Here is a 19,657-nt window from a genome sequence, read left to right on the forward strand (position 1 = left end):
TCTAGCAGCTAAAAGTCTCCCTGTCTTCACCAACATGTCTGTCTGAACAAAAATAACTCCCCAAAAGAAACTTTTATCAAACATTTCCCATCATGACACACCTGCATCATATCTATCTATCTATCTATCTATCTATCTATCTATCTATCTATCTATCTATCTATCTATCTATCTATCTATCTAATCTACATCAGCTCTGTTGTATTGAGATGCTTCAGTGGGCCCTCACATGCACCCTGGCAGTCAGTCAAACGTGTATTTGGGTTTCAGCCATTATTCATGTATTTACACCTGTTTCAAGTCCAGATTGTGTCAGTGAAAAAGGCCTTTATTCAGCATAATGATAACTTTTAATGACTCCAACAATCCCGTCAAGCACTGACATGAAATGTTACATTTGAGCTGATTGTAACATTTCCCTGCATCAAACAGATGCAGGGAAAAGGCCAAGATGTCATTGTGATGTTTAAAACGGGCAACGTGTTAAAATAATAATGACAGAGTCATGGAGCAGCTGCAGGTCTTCATGTTGCCTCCTATAGATTCTTATATTTTAGAGGTGTAAATTTTAAATCAAATTATTACATGGGATCAAAGCAGTAATACATTTTTTTGTTTTTTTCTAAACATCTTTTCACCTCTTCTCATCAGCATGTATTGATCAGATTTAGAGTGCAGTGATCAGTTATTAATGGATCCTGTTTGATTTGATAGGCCTGGGTTAGTACCATAGAGTAAATGATGATTATTTATTTCTTCGATAAATGATTCCTTCTGGGAAATATGTCTGCCCAATCACGCGCCTCGTAAGCGCGCATTTATTTTTGGTTTATTCCAACCTGTTTGTGGGACGCCGGGGTCTTGTTGTGTGACAGACTGCGTGTTTATGTGGTCTCAGTCCGTCCAGGCTCCAGACTCCTTCCTATATGGAGTATTTTTGGTGCGCGCATTTTCCGCAGACGCAGCCTAATTATGCGTACATTTGGAGTTGAAGCGAAGGTTAAAGCAGCGTCAACCATTTCCGTGCGCCTCCAGCATCCCGGATGATTTCCCCACCGCAGGCTGGATCCCATTACCGAGCGGCCGCGCCGGCTCCAACCTCCAGCAGCAGCGCGCATGGAGCGAGTGCCCGCTCTGCCTCCACCACCACCTCCACCATCATCATCATCATCATCATCACTAGTATAGAATTTAAGCTCAGTTTGCAGCAGCATGAAAACTATGTAACACTCATATAATACTGTGAAGTCTAAAGATATATTCTCAGCACACTGAGGAAGATGAAGACTGCGCTTGTGTTGAATGAACTGGGCGCGTCACGCTGGCCCTCCGGCCCTTAATGTATCCAGCCTGCCGGCCTGTGCCGTGCCGTGCGCTCTGTGATCAGGATATATTCAGAGTTCTTCTATAATTGTTCTGTCGCTTTCTGGGATGCGCCTCATACAGATTGTAGCTTCATTTACTCCTGTGGCGCAGAATATGAAAATCCATCCTGCGTGATGCGTCACTTTCCCCTCTCCAAATCCCAGCCCTGATCACACCTACATTTAACACATTATTAAAAGATACCCCTGGATTAAAAATGTCATTTATATAAATGATATTTGTTATTTATCCTAAATGAATTATTAGGCGTAAACGACAGGATACATTCAGCAGACTACACCTTTATGTTGGCGGAGTCATTCATGCTGGAAGCTCACAGTTTAATACGTGCCAGATGAAATTAATTTATATAATTTCTGAGCACGCTTCATCTCAGATTATGACTTGATCTGACCCGAAAAAATACTCGAATTTAAAACAAATACATGGGTCAAATATTAAGACACCTTAAAGGCTTCTTGTTTTTATGCCGCTTACAACACAGCCTGAAATATGAATTGACTATAAACGAAAATAGAAAAAAAGTATAAAATATAATAATATACATGCCAAAATATTAAATAATTCAAAAAGTATTTTAAGCATTAAATTAGTAAATTATAATCTCTGACACAGACACGTTTTAAAGGAGTTCTGGTTACCGTTTTCTTCCGGAGGAGAGTGAAGCAGCAGTGCCGCGTTCTGACGGATTTTTCAGCCCAACTGGGGCCAGAGGTGAACAGCACCAGCAGCCAATCCCGTTCCTTCCGGAGCGGCGACCTTACACGGCCCAGCCAATAGCCATGCGTAAAGGGTTTCCGGTCGTCCAACAGGAGGCAGGGCTGCCGGCGGAGGGCGGGTCTTAGCGCCTGCAGCGAAAGGAGGCTCTAGACGCGCTGCTGTGATCCAGAAAATCACACAGGATGGCAGATAGCCTCCGTGAATGCTGGGCTCTGTGGAGGTTCTGCGTGGACACGGACACAGCCGGCGGGCACCAGAGAACTGAGCGGAACATCTGCGCCAAGGTGAGTGAAAGACGCGCAGGCTGCGTGGACCAGCCGCCAAATGTATGTAAGGCCAGTGTGTGTGTGTGTGTGTTTTATACATGTAAATGTGTGTATGTGTGGATAACCTAAACCCGCCCGGTGAATGTTTCATCCCTCAGGGCCTCCGTCTGCAGCGGTACCAAAGTCCAGTCCCCCAGCAGGTATATGTTGGATCCCAGGGCGCGGTGAGCCCTCCGCTGGGCTGACCCAAACCACTCCTAATCCCACAAATCCAGGAATTATCCGTGTGTTTGCCGCCAGCCGCCGGAACACCTGGGAATATGTGACAGTGTGGAGGCGGACAGCAGCTGTGGATTTTTCTTTTCAGGCCGAGCGGAAGGAGAAACGTGTACTTGGATGTTTGGAGAGCACCATGAGACACCTGGACAGGGACTGACGGGGTACACTGGACCAGAGGACCGGCACACGGAGGAGACAACATGAAGGAGAAGTCCAAGAATGCGGCCCGGACCCGGCGGGAAAAGGAGAATAGTGAGTTTTATGAACTGGCCAAACTGTTGCCGCTTCCCTCCGCCATCACCTCCCAGCTGGACAAAGCCTCCATCATCCGGCTGACGACGAGCTACCTGAAGATGCGGGTGGTGTTCCCTGAAGGTAGGAGGACTAAAAGCACGGAGGGCCCCATAATATGTGGTCTGTCAACACATAACCTGCAGCTAGTTACTAGTGTTTTATACTAATGTGTTTATCTTTTTAAAGCCTGTAGTATGAAGGTTATTTTATGTTATTTATTAGGGATTATTAGGATTAATTTATTGTTTTAATTTCCATAATTTTGCGCGTACATTTCCTTAATGTGCATTTTTTGTTTCGCTTAAAATACTTCCTAATTACTGACAGATTAATTTACATAAAATAAATTCTTTCGCGTTAGAACAGATTTTATTCACAGCGTCTTTTTTTTATTTTTGTTCGTTTATTGGAGCGAAAATAAAATTTAAAAAATGATCCACGTGGCCAAACGTGGACTCGTCAATCCGAAGCGTGTGCGCGCATTTTAAATCTTACATTTAGATTAAGGAATGATCAGAGAAAATCAGAGAACACTGTCCTGGGTCTGTGTGTGTGTGTGTGTGGAGCCTCCTGGGTGTGTGCGGGCCATCAGGGATGTGGGGTTCTCTCCGGGGCCCCTGGCGGCCCCTGCCAGCAGATTATAGCCGCGGTGAGGGCTCCATCCTGCGTGACTGCTGCAGAGCCGCGGATATTAGTATGATCTGCGCCTGATGCCTCAACATATGGAGCTCCTTGTAACAGTGAAGCAGGCTGCGGTGCTGGTGAAGGTGCCGCTGCTGAGGCTGCTTCCAGCCGAACACACTCACACTGAGGTCAGGTCAAAGTGCAGAATCACATCCACACACAGGTAGAATGAGGCCATGGTCACTGATACATCTGCCAGGGTCCACTCAGGATCCCTGAGGACTCTGTGAGAATGCTGAGTGTGAATAACAGAAAGAAAATGCAGGATATATTTGATAAGAAGTCTCCACAGCCAGCAGCACGTTAGGATTCTTCTTCCTTCCATAGTGTGGAGGTACAGGCCGCAGCACAGTACAGCAACACCAGCAGCAGTCTGCTGTCAGGGGCCGTCTGGCACACTCACCTACATCCATCCTGCCTGTCTGTGTGTCTGCCTGCCTGTCTGTCTGTCTGTCTGCCTGTCTGCCTGTCAGTCAGTCACACTGTGCCGTCTTACATGTGTAATGACAGGAGCAGGCGTGTGAGGCTCTGAATAATTGACGGGGCAGCGTGGCCCTCTGCTGTGAGCAGCAGTGGACCTCTTCACCCAGCCTTCGTTTTACTGACAGGACTCCATCATCCACTCCACCTGCAGCCACGTGTGATGATGCAGAAGGAGACGCGGTCTGAAAAGGCCTTTGCATAAGTGGAGAGGAGTTCTTAATCTTAATCGCTTTTAGTGCCGGGTTTTCTCCTCCTCTCCTTCTCTGTGCCTTGAGGAAGAGGCTTTTATTTATGGCAGGCTGAGTGGTCAGAGTGGTAGCATGACCTTTGACCCCAGCCATGTTATCCCTGTACTGGGTTAAATTACAGGACAGGACACACCACTGATATCTGAATTCTCTCCACTGGAAGAGATTAACAGGCGGGAATAAAAATCACTGCATTTAATTCATATTTTTTATTTTTAAAAAAACATATTTACACTTCTTTTAATGAATTTGTGTTGTTTGTTGTTTTTTTAAGTTACAGACCTAACAGGATTAAAAGAATGAATTTATTCAATTTGACATTTTAAATTTAGAGCCTTATTTGTGTTTTTATATAAACTCCATAAAAAATAATCTACATTTAAAATTCGTGTGAATTTAAATAATACGTCACTCGTTTTATTTATTGTATTTTGCTGATTTAACTGAGGACTTCTTTTCCTCTTACAGTAAATTAATGCGCGGCTCTTAATTATTATTATTATTATCATGATAATACGGCGCCGTTTCTTTCAGGATTGTATAAAACTGTTTAAACATAATTTCTTGAACGACTTTTTAATTTTTTTTAATTCTGTTGTTTTTTTATTCCGTGTGCGGAATGAAAGTGTCTCACAATGATACGAAACAACAACAATAAAATGTAAAAAATAAAATGTACATTTTGAATCTATTTTAAGCACTTTTCAGTCGAACGCGGACCAAATAAACCGTCTGGAAAACCATTAAATTCATAATGTATATATTTCTATGAGCTTGTTAGAGGGGTCACAGTAAATCTTAAATGTCTTTTCGTTCACAGGGCTTCATCGTAAGCAGAATAATAATTAGCACATCAACTCATTTACATGAAGCCTGCGCCTCTCAAACACGGTGACGCAATGACGCACTTGTTGCTCTCTGCGCTCTAAATGTGTCTGTCGGTGCGTCATATTATTATTATTATTATTATTATTATTATTATTATTATTATTATTATTATTTCTATGAGGAATCTTCTGGTTAAATCTTCCGGCGCTGTTTGCTGCTGTTTGCGCCTCCGTGTCTCTGCGGTCCGTGTTTTTGGCGTAATGTGATTGTGTCTTTTCGCGCAGACGTGGAGTCCATATTGGCTCCATATGAGGCGGCGCGGCGGCGGCGCGCTGTGATCGCTGCACGCCGCCTGTTTACTCTGCAGGCCCGGATTTACATGTTAATGCGCTGCTGCACAGAGCGCCTCTCTCTCTCTCTGGTGTGTGTGTGTGTGTGTGTGTGTGTGTGTGTGTGTATTTTCACGCTATTTTTACAGGGTTTGATAAAAAATATTATATGATAATAATATTAAATGTATACACTTTGCATTGTCACTAAAATATTATAATATTTTATATATATTATAAATGAACAAAAACAGTCAGTTTGTTTGTTACAGGAATCACATGTTTTTACTGAGGTGGTGAAATGTTGATTTTACAGCAGACATACAAACTAAACTGTAAAATCACATTAATGATATTTCTCCTCTGTGTGTGTGTGTGTGTGTGTTGACTTGTTTACCAGGCCTTGGGGAGTCCTGGGGTCATGTGAGCCGCAGCACATCTCTGGATGGAGTCAGCCAGGAATTAGGCTCTCACCTCCTACAGGTATTATTATTATTATTATTATTATTATTATTATTATTATTATTATTATTATTATTATTATTATTATTATTATTATAGCCGCCCAGTCAGAGCAGGTACAGGCTGTGTGTGCTGTAGTAGCTGCCTCCATCTGCCTCCTGCTGCCTTCATTCTTGTGCTTCGGGAGTGAAATGAGCTGAACACATTCCTGGTCACGCACAGCGCCTCAGTCAGTCCTGCAGCCCCTCTCACACCAGCAGACACACAATGGAGCGCGGCTGCAGGGCTGCAGGGCTGCAGGAAGGAGGGCGGCTGGTGCCTGCTGGACAGACGCGCCGGCACAATTCATGTCATTATAATAACCTCACAGGACAAGATCAGAAGCTGCATGCTAAGGAGCTAAGGAAACTAGCTGTTTGCTAAATAAGCACTTTCTTTAGTGGTTATTTAATAACATTTATTATTATTATTATTATTATTATTAATACAATTCTCAGCCTTCCTAAATGACCCCCAAGTGTATCATTATTATATAATTTGAGGTGGAGGACCCTGACTACTAGCTCAGTGTTTAACACACTTCTCTTCTATAAAGTACAATATTTATATGTATATTTTTAATGTATTTCATACTTTCCTTTTATTCCATCTGTTAATCTGTCTTCTTTTATCACAGCTCTACAGTTAAATAAGACACTGTTGGTGTTCAGCTCCAGATGAGATTATTTCTTGATGAAAATGGTCTTTTTACTTTTTTCTTTCAGGCTTTAGACGGCTTCATTTTCGTGGTGGCTCCTGATGGGAAAATAATGTACATCTCTGAAACGGCCTCGGTCCACCTGGGCCTGTCGCAGGTCGGTGTGTGACAGAGCTGACGTGAGCTCCCTCGTGGCTTCGACGCATCACATTTCTGAGCTGTCTGTGTTCATTTCAACAGGTAGAGCTGACGGGAAACAGCATCTATGAATACATCCACCCAGCTGACCACGATGAAATGACAGCCGTCCTCACAGCACACCAGCCCTACCACTCACACTTTGTTCAAGGTAATCAGACCCTCTCTGTTCCACGGTGACCTGCGCTCAGCCCCGCAGCCTGAGTAAAGTCCTTCTCTTTCCCTCTGCAGAATTTGAGATGGAGCGCTCCTTCTTTCTCAGAATGAAGTGCGTCCTCGCTAAAAGAAACGCCGGCCTCACCTGTGGAGGCTACAAGGTAACACAGCGGAGCTGTTTTTAACCCGTTAACTGACATGTTGGTAAAATCATCAGTTTATTTTTAACTCACATTAGAAGTGTTTTTGACACACTGCAGGTCAACAAGCAGAAGGTTTCTTGGTTTGGCCTTGAGATCATTTTGAAAATGTTCGGATCGTTCTTAGTGTCAAATTAAATGTCATCTTGTGTGCAAAATTCAATAAAAGAGTTGAAGCTGTGGATCATCCTCCTGGCATGAATGTCAAGACAACAAGCGGAATCAATGTGGAAAAATGTCTCATGTAATGAAATGTGATTATGTTACCAGAGTAATTATGTTTTATCATCTTCAGACTATGAATATCCAGCTGACATCATGTCAGTCTGTGTTTTGCTGTGTATCAGATGTAAACCATGATACTCACAGATTAGATTAGATCCTAGTAAATGCTGCCTGCGGCTTGCAGTCTTCATGGATCCATAGATGTTGCTGCTGATGTTGATGCTCTTCAAGGATCTGAGCTACTGAGCTGTTCATGTGTTGATAAAGATGATATAATTAAGTAGGTCAGCCTGGAGTTCAGTTGGTCATGTCAACCTCAAGCTGAAACCATCTGATGAGCATGCACACATCTCATTCTGATTCCTGCGGATTGACACTTTAACCCCCTCTCACCCTCGTGTCTCAGGTGATTCACTGCAGCGGCTACCTGAAGATCCGTCAGTACAGCCTGGACATGTCTCCGTTCGACGGCTGCTACCAGAACGTGGGCCTGGTGGCCGTCGGCCACTCGCTGCCTCCCAGCGCTGTCACTGAGATCAAGCTGCACAGCAACATGTTCATGTTCAGAGCCAGCCTGGACATGAAGCTCATCTTCCTCGACTCACGGTGCGTCCTCCACGCAACGCATGTCTGCATGAAGTCATGTGGCTGTGAGACAATTTGTTACACCTCAGTGACCCCTGATGGGGTGTGTGTGTGTGTGTGCCTTTGTATTGATATGTGGAGGCAACTTAAGGGTTAAAGGGACAGGTCCACTGAATTCAGTTATGAACTGTGGCTTCGAGACTTGGTTGTAGGGTTTAAGTTAGCCACTACAAAATGCATGCATGTTGAGTTCTCTGAATTAATAAACGTGTGTGTGTGTGTGTGTGTGTGTGTGTGTGTGTTACTCAGGGTTGCAGAGCTGACCGGCTACGAGCCTCAGGACCTGATAGAGAAGACTCTCTATCATCATGTCCACAGCTGTGACTCCTTCCATCTGCGCTGTGCTCATCACTTGTGTGAGTTAGGTTTGTTTTACCTTCCTACAAATTCTCTCTTTCTCCCCACACACACACACACACACACACACGCTATGTTGAATAATCCAGTCTGAATCCTGTGTATGTTATTTTACATGTAATATATCTGAGGTGCTTCTCCACAGTAATCTTTTGCCATTGTTTTCTTCTCGTCTCCTGGTCTCTGCAGTGCTGGTGAAGGGTCAGGTCACCACAAAGTACTACCGTTTCCTGGCCAAGCAAGGCGGCTGGGTCTGGGTTCAGAGTTATGCAACCATCGTACACAACAGCCGCTCATCCCGACCTCACTGCATCGTCAGCGTCAACTACGTTCTCACGTGAGTATTCGAAAATGCACAATCTGGTCTCCCATTGTGAGACCTTCAGTTTAAGAACATCCTTTCTTTTTCATGGTTGCTATGCACTCCTGGATGGAGGACAGTTGTGAGTAAATTAGAGAATCATCTGCGTGATATTCTAAAACGAGCCAAAGCCTGGTGTGCCTCCTTCTTTTGTGTGTTAAACAGAACATTTGATCTGCTGCTGTACAGATGTGTGGTGGTATAACTGGGCTGGAGGTGGGTTTTGGTGTGAGATGACGGACGTGTACAGCGGCAGAGAGCTACCGCTGATCTCTGCTGTGCTGTCATCGTGTGCTTTGATAAGATAATGAGTGTTGGTACTGGAGGTTTCTACAAACAGTCTCTGCGAAGCAATTAAAGTAGAGGTTAATTGGAAATATGACACGTGTTTGTGGAAGCCTGCTCTGCAGAATCTGGCTCTCTAACAGAAGTTCTGGCAGCAGACATTCCTGTACTATCAGCACGTCTGCTCACTGTGTGCTCGTTATGTCAGAACGTCTGAGCTCCTTCATAGTAAGTTTGCTAAGTGTGCTCATGTGGTGGCTGTAGGCTGCAGCAGCCCTCTGTGGTGGCGTCAGTCTCCTGCTGGGGTTTATTTAAGATAGTGTACAGTCTGTCAGGAGAGGGATTGCAAATCAGGGTTTTTGTTGGCCTAAAATAAGGCAACAAAAATCACAGAGGAGCAAACACACCTTCAGTCAGTGCTCGTTACCGGGGATGAGCGTGTCTGTGCTTCACTTCTGAAGTGTGTGGTTGTTACAAAGCAGCTCTGCATATGTTAAAGGACAGGAATCACTTACATGAATGCGAGCATGCAGTTGCTCCCAGTCACACATGGTGTGATTCACTCTGATTTCCAAAATAGTGTTTTTAACAACATTGCAGTTATGGAGATGGCAGAGAAGCTTGTTGCAGATGGATTTTACATGTGTTTTAACCCAAACCACATTATTTTACTAAACCTAACCAGAGTCATCTTAATGCATTAATTCATCTGTGGTCTTTGATGACATGTGTCCCTGTGTGCGTCAGACCCACAGCCAGATTTGTTGTTCTGGGAATCTGGTTTAAATAGGTGTTCGTGTTGTGTTGGTGTTGGTGAAAATCATCTTATTTTGCACGAGGCTGTGTTGGTTCAGTGTGACTTTAGGTGTGGCACAAAAAAGAAAAGGAAAAGAAAGGCCGACTACTTGGCTTCACTTCCTTCTGAGAGGTTCAACCTGCATCAGCTTCACTCTTATCAGGGAGTGAGGGGTAGCATATACTTGCCTGTCATCCTATTATCTTATTACCTCTGATTGTGTGTATTTGACAGAGTGTGTGTGAATGAATAGCTCCTATAAAACCCTCCATTAAGCAGCACGGCTGGCTGCATGCAGAGGCAGAGAACAGCTTGACACACATTTCCTCCACCTCCTACATCAAATCCAGCTCCGTGTTTATGGCCTTTTAATTGATAGGCTGTAAACGTGATGAGTGTTTATGGGCTCCAGTCTGCTATGAAGCCTCTTTTTTTCCTCCTGTTCTGCTTTGTCTGGATCTAGAACACTGCATGGAGCGAGCAGTGGAAATGATGCAGCGAGCTCCTTTTGTTGAGTAACAGGCAGGAGGGACGTTTATCAGTCCAGCACTGAGTCGCTTTGAATCAGTAGCTTTAGTGTTTACAGGCACGGATAACACAGGTGATGGGGGCACTTCACCTGCATGTGAACTGCCACTGTGTGTTCAGCTCTGATAACCTCTGCACCTCCCGTGGACCTGACAGAGATTTAGCAACCTTTGAATGGAGGAATGTCTGCAGCAGAAGCACGTAAACCACATCTCACTCTCACAAGCTGCGTTTAATCAGCAGTGCTGCACTCTGGGCGGGGTTAGAACAAACTCATCACTGCTGCCACACACACACACACACACACACACACACACTCTCTCTCTCTCTCTCTCTCTCTCTCTCTCTCTTCGGACGCTTTCTGTTCGTTTTGAGCCTTTTGGTGAGCAGCACAGTTTGCCAGTACTATTTTGATTGTTGAGTGTGAAATTGTACATCATTCGCTCATTTACAAACTTTAAATGAGGCCTGTGTCATGCTTTCAAAGCACAGCTAATGCTTTTTCTGCCTCTGATTCTCCCTCGGCAGCACTGAAAGGCTCTGCTGTATTTCTCTTTGTTTGCTGTCTCTTTGTGTTTGGATTTTTTTTCATTCTAGTTCTTGCTAATTAATACACATAAAGAGCACCTTGGCATTTAAACCAGTGTAAGCTTTAAAGGCTGCAGATCTTTGGGTTCCAGGCGTCACGCTTTGTGCAGCAGCACTTTTACAAATTCATTTTTAGGATCTTTCTAATGTATCTGATGCAAATCCGTGAGCTGTGTCTGCCTGTATGTAAACATTTGTGACTGTGTGGAGAGAGATTGAGACAGAGGGGAGCTGCATGTGGAGGATGGATCACTGTTTGTCCAAAGTAAACCCTGTCCAGGTTTTCTGTTGTCTCAAACTTGATTCATCATCCATGGTGAGAACGCTTTAGCGAGAAATCAATTCCCATTTCCCAGCAGTGAGACATCCAAGCTTCTCCTATGGGCCTTATTTAGCCAGACATAGCCTTTAATCTCCTGGCGTATTTGATTGGACAGCTTTGCCTCTGTAGAGTGTTTGTTGAAGGTCTTGCTGCAATCCTTCTGGTAAAACAAGCGTCCCAACAGCCGTTGCGGCCGCCGAAGCACGCCCCACCCCTCCCTGTCTCACATAAACACACACGGCTCCATGTGCAGGCCCTCTCAGCGCCATGATGAAGCTCTAATTGCTAAGCAGATGTTAATGGCTTTTTTTCACCTGGAGAAAACCAAACATGCAGGTACACATGAGCTGTTTGTGCTCTTTAATGATCAGCCTGGGGTGTGTAGTCATGGACCATGTATGAAATCTTGTGCCTTGCAAATGTGAAGCATCATCACTGTTTGTTTATTTGTGTGTCTTCAGGGAGGCAGAATACAAAGGCCTCCAGCTCTCTTTGGACCAGGCAGCAACCAAGACCTCCTTCCCCTACAGCAGCAGCTCCGCCAGCAGCCTCACAGAGACCTGCAGAACCCCTAAAAGCAGAGTGTGCCGGCCCAAGACCAAAGCTCGACTCTCGCCGTACACACAGGTGAGGAATCCACATGTTACCCAGCTGTCATTCAGGCGTCAGGTGGTAGATGAGTCAATGAATGGCACATGTTTGGCCAGAGGTTTGTCAGGGAAGCTGGGGTGAGTAGAACTGTGGCCATTTTTAGCCATTCAGAGTCAGTTATGGAGGTCTGGACGTCTAGACTGGATCTTACAAACTAGATGATGTTGCCTGGAGGAAGTCTGCTGGGCTGAGCATGCTTCCTCTGCAAGTATCGTTAATAACTGCTCATTTCACAGCAGAAATATGTGCACAAATGGTGAATCGGACGTCCCATTAGACGAGTGGTTAAGCTACAAACCACATGATGTCAGCTTTACATTTTCTGTCTGCTTCTATTGTAACAGTCTAAAAAAATGAAAATCAAAGTATGTGTGAAATCTGTAATAGATGCTTTCAAATGATTTTTTTTACTGATACAGTTAGCTAACATGTTTTCCTTCATGTGATCCTGCATTCTCAGATCTCAGTTGTTTTATATTTCACTGACAGATCTTAGTGAAAACAGCTTTTCATTTCTGAGGCTTCCTTCAAAACGTTTGTAGGTCATGCAGGTCCTTGCAGCCATGTTTCTCACACAGTAATCCCTCAGCGACCCCTGCTCTACATCTGTTCTCTGTGTACACTGAATCAATCATATTGTAAGGTGGCTGCTCCAAGTCTTGATCAATGGATTCTCCTGGAGTATCATTTCTCAGTGTCTTCCCTCCCTTGTTTTTTTAATCATTTAGCAAAAATTAAAATTCAATACATGCACTTGATGAATGTACATACATGTACAATCAGCTGTCCACAGAGCAGAGTCTGCCTCTGTGTTGATCGCCTGCTCGAGTCTGTCCTGGAGCTTCAGCCCCAGCTTGAATCAGGTGTAAGGAGCCGGGATGAGCAGGTTGTTATTATAATAAGCAGCACACCTGCAAGTGTCTAACAATTTAAATTCATTGTCTGTGATACAGAAAGTTTGCTCTTTCTACACACACATACTCTACTTCAGTGGGAAGCACTGCTAAGGAGCGAAGCATGTCCTGGTGTGATGCTAAGCTAACATTATAAAACAGAAAGGTATGAAGTTCTTAGCTTACCTTGAAGGCCTTTTTTTTCTTGTCCCCTTATCCGCGCTGCTCGCTGCAGTATCCCAGCTTCCAGACAGAGCGTTCAGAGTCTGATCAGGACAGCCCGTGGGGCAGCAGCCCCCTCACCGACTCGGCCTCCCCTCAGCTGCTGGAGCACAGTGAAGGTCTGGAGGCCTCCTGCGTGTACAGGCAGTTCACTGATCCACGCACACTTTGCTACAACCTGTCAGAAGAGCAGCATCATCCCACCACTGACGGCCTCACGCACCACCACGTGCACGCTCACGGTCAGAGTTGCGAGCGTGGTCGATGTGAGGCCGGCCGGTATTTTCTAGGAGCACCTCCGCCGAGCAGGGACGCGTGGTGGGGCACAGCCAGGTCCATCCTGAGCAAGAGCTCCTTGGAGAACCATGAAGGATATGACAGCAGCATGTCACACATCACAGCCATCCACAGCTACCACGGTGAGGACCAGAGCGCTGCCTCCTGTAGACCTGCTAGTATTAATGTTGTCCTTTGCACTTTCCTGTTTCACTGTGTCCTCCCTTCTGCAGGCCGGGGCCACTGGGACGAGGACGTGGTCAGCTCCCCAGATGGAGGCTCAGCCAGTGACTCAGGAGATCGCTTCCGCTGCAGCCCACAGGAACCCAGCAAGATCGAGACTCTGATCCGAGCCACACAGCAGATGATTAAGGAAGAAGAAAGCAGACTGGAGTTGCGTAAGGGCCCCCAGGATGTCCCACTAGGCCCAGCCAATGTACTGGCCAAGGGCCCTGGTTCATGCTTTACTCCAGATTATACTCAAGGGCCCCTGCCTCTACAGACCGTGGTGTGCCGAGGTCTGAGTCAGGTGATCAGCCCTGCGCCTAGCCCCGTCCCTTTATCCAGGCTCAGCAGCCCGGGTTCTGAGCATCTCCACAAGCCCAAAGACTACCTCCAGACAGACCTGCCCCACCTGTCTTTGCAATTACACCATCCTTTTGGTCGGCCGGGTGCGTGTTCAGCCTCCCCTACATCGGCTCCGGCCCTTTATCCTTCCCACACCCACACGCGGCCCTACTTGGACAAGCATACGGCGTACTCCCTGACGGGCTACGCTCTGGAGCACCTGTACGACCCAGAAAGTCTCAGGGGCTACTGCAACTCTGCCAGCACAGGCCCCGCCCACTACGATCACTTCCACATACCGGCAGAGCAGACCCCCGGACACAAAGGCACCTCTGTCATTATAACTAATGGTAGCTAACACACACACAGTGGGACTGCATACACAGCCTGAGCTGTTTAGTTCCCGTACAACTGTAAGCCGTTTTTGCTCTGACCTGATTTTTTTTCCACCATACATGATCTAAATCTCATTTTGACCTGGGAGGTCATGGAAGGAAAGAGTCACTCCTTATCATAGCCTACCCTCAACCAATCACGTCAATGAAGAAGAGTGTCTATGAAAACGAGCATGTATCACTTCTCACTGTCATCAGCCAGGGTCTACAACTGCCAGTATTTCCTCACAAGACCCCGACTGGTTAAAACCATCCATGGTTCATCACTTGAAGCCTGACGAGATTTCAAGTTGTGATCTCAGAAATCCTTCCAGAATCCAAAGAACGTGTTGATCATGCTAAATGTTTTGGATGAGACACATACATTTAATTTAGCATGCTAACCTGCTAGCCACGCCGTATTAATTGCATACCACTGTAGCTGCTACTCTGCCCTTGGGGCTGCTGAAGGAGCTGCAACAATGGTTGAAGTTTGTGGTAGAGTGCAGGATTAATCAGAGGGTCAACTGTCAAAGTTCAGTTTTAGCCTAGCGCTGATGTCTTGGCCTCAGGTAGTTTATCAATCAGAAAAATACTGCTGAATGGTTTTGAGTGACAGAAACTCAGAAGATCATGTGCCATAATTACAGACAGCCTTAAGAATAACCGGGGGAAGAGTCATGCAATAATAACCACTAGGGATGTCCCGATCAGGTTTTTTTGCCCTTGAGTCCGAGTCCAAATCATTTGATTTTTGAGTCCCGATCCGATACTTTTAGGGTTCTCTACAAAGGCAAATAGCAAGTCACTCCTTTGTGCCATATAAATGATGACTTTGCCTGTTGTCGCAAGCAACTTTGTGTGCTTTTGTGTGTCCCCACAGCGCTTTGCGCTGATTGTTCATCACTGTCACATCGACTGTGGATTTCCACATTTGCGCTGCTTCGGCAAACTGCCCGCAACACGTTACCGCCAACTTTAGATGCTTCAGCCTTCCCAAGGACATTTCACACACGCAGTGGCTCATCAAGGTCTTGGCAACTGTCATACCCCTACACTAAGACACAGAGCCACCCTGCACCGAAGGCGTTAACTTTGACAGCCCTGATAAGTATATATCCGAGTCCTGATCGGGAGGTAATGTCCGATTCCGATCGAGTCTGAAATCACGTAATCGGGCCCGATTTCCGATCACGTGATCGGATCGGGACATCCCTAATAACCACCAGGTCAGGATTTTGCATCAAGTATCTCATCATATCAGTGCTAATAAATTACATTGAAATAAAAAAAATAACAACTGCTAAATGTATGGTGGAAAAAAAGAAACAAGGCCGGGCTGAAAATGGTTGGACTTTAAGGTCTGTTCCTGTTTGTGTCTCTCACACACTGATCCATTACTGAGCTGTGTAACCTTTGCACTATGGGAGATGGAGTTTATGAGAAGAACTCTCCTGCTTTGTCCTTTAGGCTGGCTACACACTGGAGGATTTTCCCATCTTATCCAATGTTAAAAAACATGGGAGACCACAGACGTCAGGACAATTTTATTTTTAACATCCTTTAGAACGCACACGCTACGAGATAATTTGCCGAGACTGTGAGACCACACAGCTGCACTTTGCAATAATGACTTCAAACCTGTGTGACTTATGATCCACTTTGTCAGCTGTCTGTTATGACACACCTAGCTCAGTGTATGGTGAGTTTGTTGTAGGCGACTGGCTAATGTAGGCTAATGCAGAAACCAATGCTTATACACTACTTTTCAAGATGCATTCTGGGATACATTGGTGCACTATATAGGGTTTAATGATCCTGCTCTCAGAGAAAAGGCGTTCATGTTGTTTTCTTTTTCTGTGTGCCAACATCACAATAATCACACTGACACCACACAGATATTTTGGACAGAAAGCGAGCGTGAAATCCTGCAGTGTGTAGCCAGTGTGCGGCGAGGACACATGACAGTGGTCGTGGCTGTGGTGGATTTTTTTGTGGAGTGTGCATATGATTTTAAACTTCACAGACTTAATATGCAAAGCCATTCTCTGTGTGTCTTTGGGTGTGTGATGCGCTCATGTGTCCACTGATTCTACACGTTATATATTTGAGCTGGGACGTTTTCCACTGCAAATCACGGGGCTCATAGAAGTAAGTATATTTTCCATCCTGGTATTTTCAGTAATTATAAGCAACTGTGGGAGGACGGACACTTGTGAGCATATGCAATTCATGGGGACGCCAGGTCAGGCAGCTTAATTGCATTCACTACGACGGATCCCTGAAGCAACTGTTAATTAATGTGGGCATGACTGTGCAGCAGGTTTCCTCTCGGATGTCCTTCATGTCCTCTTCGGTCCTTAGATGAACCTATATTTATACAAGTTTGGATTTTTTTGGATGTTTTGTCAAAGCCTGAAATGTGCTTCATTTCTTAAAGTTATTTATGGTGTACTGTAAATATGCTTGGAAAGAAAATCCCACCACATGTTAGCACTGTATTTATTGAGTAAAGGGTTCTTTATGAGTTTGAAGTATAACTGCAATCAGATCCAGTCTAACTGCTTGTTTACTGAGTGTGTTTTTGACTGAAGCAAATTCTAAAGGAAGACAGAATAAAATCCTTTTGCAGAGATGAGTTGTGTTACTTTTTGTGCGGCCTCAGTCTTCTCACCTGCCTCCCATCAGTGTGCGGTGTGTATAAATAAACCCTGGCTTCTTTTTGCACTCACAGCAGGTCATCACCCACCTGTTGTCAACTTTACATTTGATATCACATAGAAAATGATTCTATATATTATTATGTTTTTAAACTTTTATGCAATAGAAAACAATAAATGTTTGACCAAAAATGGCCTTGAATGTTTACGTAGAGAAGATTGAAGCAAGGCGTCTGGACTTGTAGAGTCTGGACTCTACAAGTCCAGGCCTACAAGTTATGACCTGGATGACTGAGAATCTTCATCAACACTTGAATGTTTAATATTCAGTGAGAGAAGCGAATTTTAATCACATTTAATCAATATTTCATCATGCAAAATATATATATTCATGTATATTTTTCAATATAAATAATTGTCAAAATATATACATCTATACAGGCTGATGTATCATCATCGTCATCATCATTCCTCTTCATCCCTGATAGGACATAAGGCTTCAGTGAGGTCTCTCCTCAGCAGTCCTTGGCAGCATGTTGTTTAGACCTCCAAATGGAACAGAGTTAGGAGGAGGCACCCTGAAGTGTTGATGTGAAGTCCCATCTGTCATATTCTGGCTTATTTGTTGAGTCCGTCAGTTTTTGGTTGCATGTTGGAGTGGTTTGTTAAAAGGAGAGCAGGATCGTCTGCAAAGTCAAGGTCTTCCTGCTGAGATGACAGGTCCACTAGGTGTCTCTGGGTTTAGCTGCTGTTGTGTTGGTTGTGATCCAGTCTATTGCAAGTAGGAAGGGGATGTGGAAGATGATGCACCCTTGTCTCACTCCGGACTGTACTGGGAACCAGTCAGTAAGAGTAGAAAGGTGTTCCATTCCAAACCCTGCTCTAGGATGTTCTGGTCCATGCACCCTTTCTTCCCTTCTTGCGGCCTGGTGTCAACGGCTGGCTCTATCCTGATGAGAAGGACTCGGCAGAACACTTTGATTGGCTGATTCCTCCCCAGTTATCACCTTTCTTTGGGATTCTGACTGTAGGTGATGCTAAGATGTCCGCCTTCAGCATCTTTGCATGGATAGCATCCAGGCCACATGCCTTGGTGGACTTTAGGGATAGGATAACGGTTTCCATCCATCCATCCATCTTCTACCGCTTATCCGGGGCCGGGTCGCGGGGGCAGCAGTCTAAGCAGGGACACCCAAACTTCCCTCTCACCAGACACTTCTTCCAGCTCCTCTGGGGGAATCCCGAGGCGTTCCCAGGCCAGCCGAGAGACATAGTCTCTCCACCGCGTCCTGGGTCTTCCCCGGGGCCTCCTCCCAGTGGGACATGCCCGGAACACCTCCCCAGGGAGGCGTCCAGGAGGCATCCGAACCAGATGCCCGAGCCACCTCAGCTGGCTCCTCTCGATGTGGAGGAGCAGCGGCTCTACTCCGAGCTCCTCTCGGGTGACTGAGCTTCTCACCCTATCTCTAAGGGAGCGCCCAGCCACCCTTCGAAGGAAACTCATTTCGGCCGCCTGTATTCGCGATCTCATTCTTTCGGTCACTACCCAAAGCTCATGACCATAGGTGAGGGTAGGAACGTAGATTGACCGGTAAATCGAGAGCTTCGCCTTCCGGCTCAGCTCCTTCTTCACCACAACAGACCGGTACAGCGACCGCATTACTGCGGAAGCTGCACCGATCCGTCTGTCAATCTCCCGCTCCATTTTCCCCTCACTCGTGAACGAGACCCCGAGATACACAAACTCCTCCACTTGGGGCAGGAACTCTCCTCCGACCCAGAGAGGACAGACTACCTTTTTCCGGTCGAGAACCATGGCCTCAGACTTGGAGGTGCTGATTCTCATCCCAGCCGCTTCACACTCGGCTGCAAACCGTCCCAGTGCACACTGGAGGTCCCGGCTCGATGAAGCCAACAGGACAACATCATCTGCAAAAAGCAGAGATGAAATCCTATGGTTCCCGAACCAGATCCCCTCCGGTCCCTCGCTGCGCCTAGAAATTCTGTCCATAAAAATTATGAACAGAACCGGTGACAAAGGGCAGCCCTGCCGGAGTCCAACATGCACTGGGAACAGGTCTGACTTACTGCCGGCAATACGAACCAAACTCCTGCTCCGGCCATACAGGGACCTAACGGCCCTCAGCAGAGGGCCACGGACCCCATACTCCCAGAGCACCTCCCACAAGATGCCGCGAGGGACACGGTCGAACGCCTTCTCCAAGTCCACAAAACACATGTGGACTGGTTGGGCGAACTCCCATGAACCCTCCAGCACCCTGCGGAGGGTATAGAGCTGGTCCAGTGTTCCGCGGCCAGGACGAAAACCACATTGCTCCTCCTTAATCCGAGGTTCGACTATAGGCCTAATTCTCCTCTCCAGTACCCTGGCGTAGACCTTCCCAGGGAGGCTGAGGAGTGTGATCCCCCTGTAGTTGGAGCACACCCTCCGGTCCCCCTTTTTAAAAAGAGGGACCACCACCCCGGTCTGCCAGTCCAGCGGCACTGCCCCCGATTGCCACGCGATGTTGCAGAGGCGTGTCAACCAAGACAGCCCCACAACATCCAGAGACTTAAGGTACCCAGGGCGAATCTCATCCACCCCCGGTGCCTTGCCGCCGGGGAGCTTTTTGACTACCTCGGCAACTTCAGCACAGGTGATGAACGAGTCCACCAC

At 46.0% G+C, this 19,657-nt stretch overlaps 1 protein-coding gene across 1 annotated transcript; it reads left to right on the forward strand.

Moving 5' to 3' along the window:
* Positions 1-2,251: 2,251 nt before the first annotated feature.
* Positions 2,252-16,796, forward strand: sim1a (SIM bHLH transcription factor 1a). Its single transcript, XM_028425457.1, has 12 exons — positions 2,252-2,390; positions 2,531-3,026; positions 5,918-6,000; positions 6,744-6,833; positions 6,917-7,025; positions 7,106-7,191; positions 7,862-8,061; positions 8,350-8,456; positions 8,647-8,794; positions 11,799-11,964; positions 13,117-13,522; positions 13,613-16,796. Exons 2-12 carry the CDS (start codon positions 2,852-2,854, stop codon positions 14,302-14,304), a joined length of 2,262 nt encoding a protein of 753 aa, XP_028281258.1. The 5' UTR covers positions 2,252-2,390; positions 2,531-2,851; the 3' UTR covers positions 14,305-16,796.
* Positions 16,797-19,657: the final 2,861 nt, after the last annotated feature.

The sequence above is a fragment of the Parambassis ranga genome, chromosome 16 (assembly GCF_900634625.1).
Source record: "Parambassis ranga chromosome 16, fParRan2.1, whole genome shotgun sequence".
In the NCBI taxonomy this organism is placed as follows: domain Eukaryota; kingdom Metazoa; phylum Chordata; class Actinopteri; family Ambassidae; genus Parambassis; species Parambassis ranga.